We start from the raw sequence: 4345 nt of genomic DNA on the forward strand, positions 1-4345 counted from the left end.
CGTTCATGCCAGACTGGGGAGAGAGGTGTTGTAATAATGTAAAATATGTGAAAAATCATGTTTTTTTTCCCCGAACAACCTAGTATGAGACCCTGTTCTAGTACACCCCCAAAACAAAATCAAGACTTTATAAAAGAGCATAATAGGACCCTTTTAAAGAAATATACTTATGTTGATGTATTGACTAACATACTAAAGCACATGTAAAATAATTGATTTTCATTTCAAGTGAAGTGTGTTATCCAAAAGTACATTTGTTAATGTATTTTAGATGTATTTTTCTACTACATTTCAATACACTTGCTTATACTGTACAGTATACTCCAGCACAACCTGGTTAAAAGATTGTCTGTAATACATTTGGTGTTGGTCAGTACATGATAAGCAACTATTTTCTTGACAGTAATATTTCCTGAAATGTAAATGTGACAATTTAACATAAAATGCATAATTAAAGATGATCAAATATTTTTAAATGAAGATTAAAGTAGATGTAGATGTCTTTAAAAAGCATGTTTATTACTATTGTGCACTTCAGAAAAAGTCAATTTTTTTTAAAATTGGAGTGTACTAAATTTGGAAAATAAAATAAAATATAGTGTTATATATGTTTATGTTTAATATATATGTTTATAGTATTGTAAACTACACTGGTAATTTAAATGTATCACAGCTTAAATGTTTGAAAATTAATTCTAAATTAAGACCCATTAAAATCGTTATAACAAAATGAATTTAAATTCAGTTAAAATACATTTAATTTTAGTCAGACTACTTATTAAAAATACATTATAGTTTGTTTACTTAAAAAACACTTAGTTGAAATAGATTTTAAATATACTAAATTGCAACTTCATAGAAAAAATAGGTAATACTTTACAATAAGGTCCATTGGTTAATGTTAATTAATGCATTAACTAATATTAACTAACAATGTGCAATACATTTGTTACAGCATTTATTAATCTTTGTTAGCGTTAATTTAAAAAGAAGTACAACTGTTCATTGTTAGTTCATGTTAGCTCAGGTCCATTAACTAATATTGATAGATAAAACTTTGCATTTTAATAATGTATTTGTAAATGTTAAAATTAATATGAACTGAGATTAATGAATGCTTTACAAGTATTTTTCATTGCTATGTTCACTAATGTAGTTAATAAATGGAACCTTATTGTAAAATGTTACCAAAAAAGGTATTTACATACAGTATATATTTAAATATATAATACTGTTAATGTAATCAACATGAAAGCATATTTTAGTTTATTTTAGTTAATTGCTTATTACATGCGGTACACTTTAACCGTATTTAAAAAGACACAATAGATGCAATTATGAAAGCACATATAAACATGTATTAAAGTCCCACTTAAGTGGGTCATAAAAAATCACTCTTAATTTGCATTTAAAATCAATTTAAACTATAATACATTTAAATCAATTACAAATTATATGCATTTAGGTTTTTGAAAAGGTTACATTTAATTCACACGAGTATATTCTTTTAAAGTAGATCATTTGCATAATAAGTACATTTATAGAAGCATGCTAAAGTGCACTTCTCACCTGTCTGCAGAGCGTCCAGAGGGATGATTCGGTGCCCTAAAAACTTGCCTCCCTCCTCCTGAACCACGAGTCTGAGGTAAGCCATCTCCGGCAGCAAGATCTGCTCAACATCACACAGACGTCAGCCTCTGAGCAGCTCAAACGCGCGTGTGTCATGAACAGTGTTGGGGGTAACGCATTACAAGTAACGCGAGTTACGTAATCAGATTAGGCCTGTCGCAATAATCAATATATCGACTTAACGCGCAATATATGTACACTGTAAAAAATGACCGTGAATTTAACGGTAAAAGTGCTAAAAAAAAAAAAATGCTACAGTAAAAACCTGTTAAATGGTTAATGGTAAATTCCCCTACTATATACAGTGAAAAACTGTATTGGACATTACATGTAATTTTACGGTAGTATACAGTTTTTGGAAGTGTAAAAGACTGTATAATTTACAGTGAATAACCGTAAATTGACACAAACATTTGTGTGTCTTTTTTTTATTGCTGAAGTGTGTTGAAATTTCTTCTTCTGCATTCTACTGTACGGACGTAAATTTACTTTCCCTTCAGCCTGAGGCTTATTCATTTCACTTTTGGTGTGAAAAGGCTTTTATATTTGCCAAAAATAGAACTTTTTTATTTTAAAAACAAACCAGCAATCCCTGTCCAGATTTCAAAAGTAACGCAAAAGTAACGCAATGCATTACTTTCCATAAAAAGTAACTAAGTAACGTAATTAGTTACTTTTTTTAATGGAGTAACGCAATATTGTAATGCATTACTTTTAAAAGTAACTTTCCCCAACACTGGTCATGAATGATACGAGAGTCGTGGGATCTGACCTTCTCGAAGACGAAAGGCTCCTCGTTCCACTCGGGGTTGATGGCGTTGGGTGTCGTGCTCCATTTGGTGCGATATTTGCGCTTGGGGTCTTTCGGCAAACCGATGAGCTCGACCTCCACTCCGGTTTTCACGTGCTTCTCCGACAGGAACTGACCGGAGTAAATCTGAACACAAGATACAGTTCACATTAACAATTCAAGAAAGACGAGTTCAAATGAGACGTGAAGAAATTCACTGATAGTGAAAAAACTGCACATAATGAATTTGTGGAAATGGAAATTTATGTTCTTAATAGTCTGTGTAAATTATTAAGATAAATTAAATAATAACTTCATTATATGTATATATATATATATTGTATCTGAGGGAAAAAGAAAGGATGTGATGTCCAGCACATGGTAACTACAGTAATTATCAAAGTGGGAAGTGATGCCCTCTGGGGGCATTTGGCCAAGGTTTGAGAAAAAAAAAATCATTATGAAAATATAATTATATTTTCCTTATTATATTCATTATTTCCTTATTGGTTATTTTGGGAAAATCCCAGGTATTTTGAGCAGTAGGATTATAAAAAAATATATGCTAATATAAAATTAAATGATAAAAGTAGCCTATATAAAACTGCAAAATAAACATTCATCTATCTGCACTTTTTACTTAAGTACATAAAAAATCAAGTACTTTTGTACTTTCACTCGAGTAAAATTGAAAACTGAGTACTTTTACTTTTACTAGAATAATATTTTATTATACAGATCTGTACTTTTACTCAAGTACTTGATTTATGTACTTCGTCCACCTCTGGATTTTTCTATATAAGCCCCAATGCATTTCTGCATTACCTTAATGGTGAGAGTGCTGGCGATAATGGTGTCAATCCTGTCAGTGAAAGGATCGAACTTCTTGTCGCTGCGACGGACCACGTCGTGTTTGAGGAGGTAACCCGTCCTGCCGTTAAACTCAAACAGAGCCATGTTCAGCTGCATGGGGAAATCTACAGCATCAAATACACATCACACCATTAAACCCACAGACACAGTGACAGGAGATCAACAACATAAAGAGCCAGTGTGGTCCTTTTTAAAACGCACAGAAGTAATGACATGAGATATATGTGTATATATGATATATGTATATATGAGATATGCGTTACATATATTTTACACCTGTGATTATTCAGCTAGGACACTTGAAGAGAACAAACTTCATACGTCCACTAATATCAATAAAATTCCAGATGATTCATTTTGATTGTTTTTATTTTGGCTACGTTTTATTTAAAAATTGTTTATAATTGTTTATTTTAATTTAAAATTTTTATGATTAATAAATGGCATTTATAATGATATTTTTGCCCATTTTTTAATAAACGAGTAATTTATGGTCAAAAATCTGAAATAAAAAAAAAAGATTCAAAACTACAACAAAAAAAATTACATTTTAAATAAAGTTTTTTTTTTCTTTTTATGAAGTGTTTTATTTTGTGACCTTTTTTTAAAATAATTTTGTATTTTTAGGATTTAATTAATTATTAGCTTTGGGAAACCCTGTGCTAAATGTAATGACATTCTTGCCCGTTTTTAAATGAACAAATAATTTATGGACAAAATCTGCAATGATTTACAAAAAAAGCACAAAAAAAAAGCAAAAAAAAAAAAAAGAAATTAAAATTTTTTTTTTTTTCTTTTTACTAAGCGTTTTATTTTTATTTGTATTACTTTTTGCACTTTTATCATTTAATTAAATATTACCTCTTCATCAACTCATGAGCCCCAGTCTAATGTAATGACATTCTTGCATATTTTTAAATTAACAAATAATTTATTGACAAAAACCTGCAATAACAAACACACACACACACATACACATACATATATATATATAAATTTTTTTTTTTTTACAAAATATATTTTTTTTTTATTTTATTTAAAATAATCTATATT

At 29.4% G+C, this 4345-nt stretch overlaps 1 protein-coding gene across 1 annotated transcript in view; it reads right to left on the reverse strand.

Moving 5' to 3' along the window:
• Positions 1 to 4345, reverse strand: part of LOC107716052 (1-phosphatidylinositol 4,5-bisphosphate phosphodiesterase beta-2-like) — a 40987-nt gene that overhangs the window by 20180 nt on the left and 16462 nt on the right. Inside the window, exons 17-19 of the mRNA XM_016522371.1 lie at positions 3245 to 3396; positions 2402 to 2566; positions 1570 to 1669 (exon numbers count right to left, since the gene is read on the reverse strand). Of these exons, the coding sequence (XP_016377857.1) occupies positions 1570 to 1669; positions 2402 to 2566; positions 3245 to 3396 (417 nt within the window). The remainder of the gene's footprint in view (positions 1 to 1569; positions 1670 to 2401; positions 2567 to 3244; positions 3397 to 4345) is intronic.

Source organism: Sinocyclocheilus rhinocerous, unplaced genomic scaffold (assembly GCF_001515625.1).
Source record: "Sinocyclocheilus rhinocerous isolate Xijiao unplaced genomic scaffold, SAMN03320098_v1.1 scaffold1862, whole genome shotgun sequence".
NCBI classification, from domain to species: Eukaryota; Metazoa; Chordata; class Actinopteri; order Cypriniformes; family Cyprinidae; genus Sinocyclocheilus; species Sinocyclocheilus rhinocerous.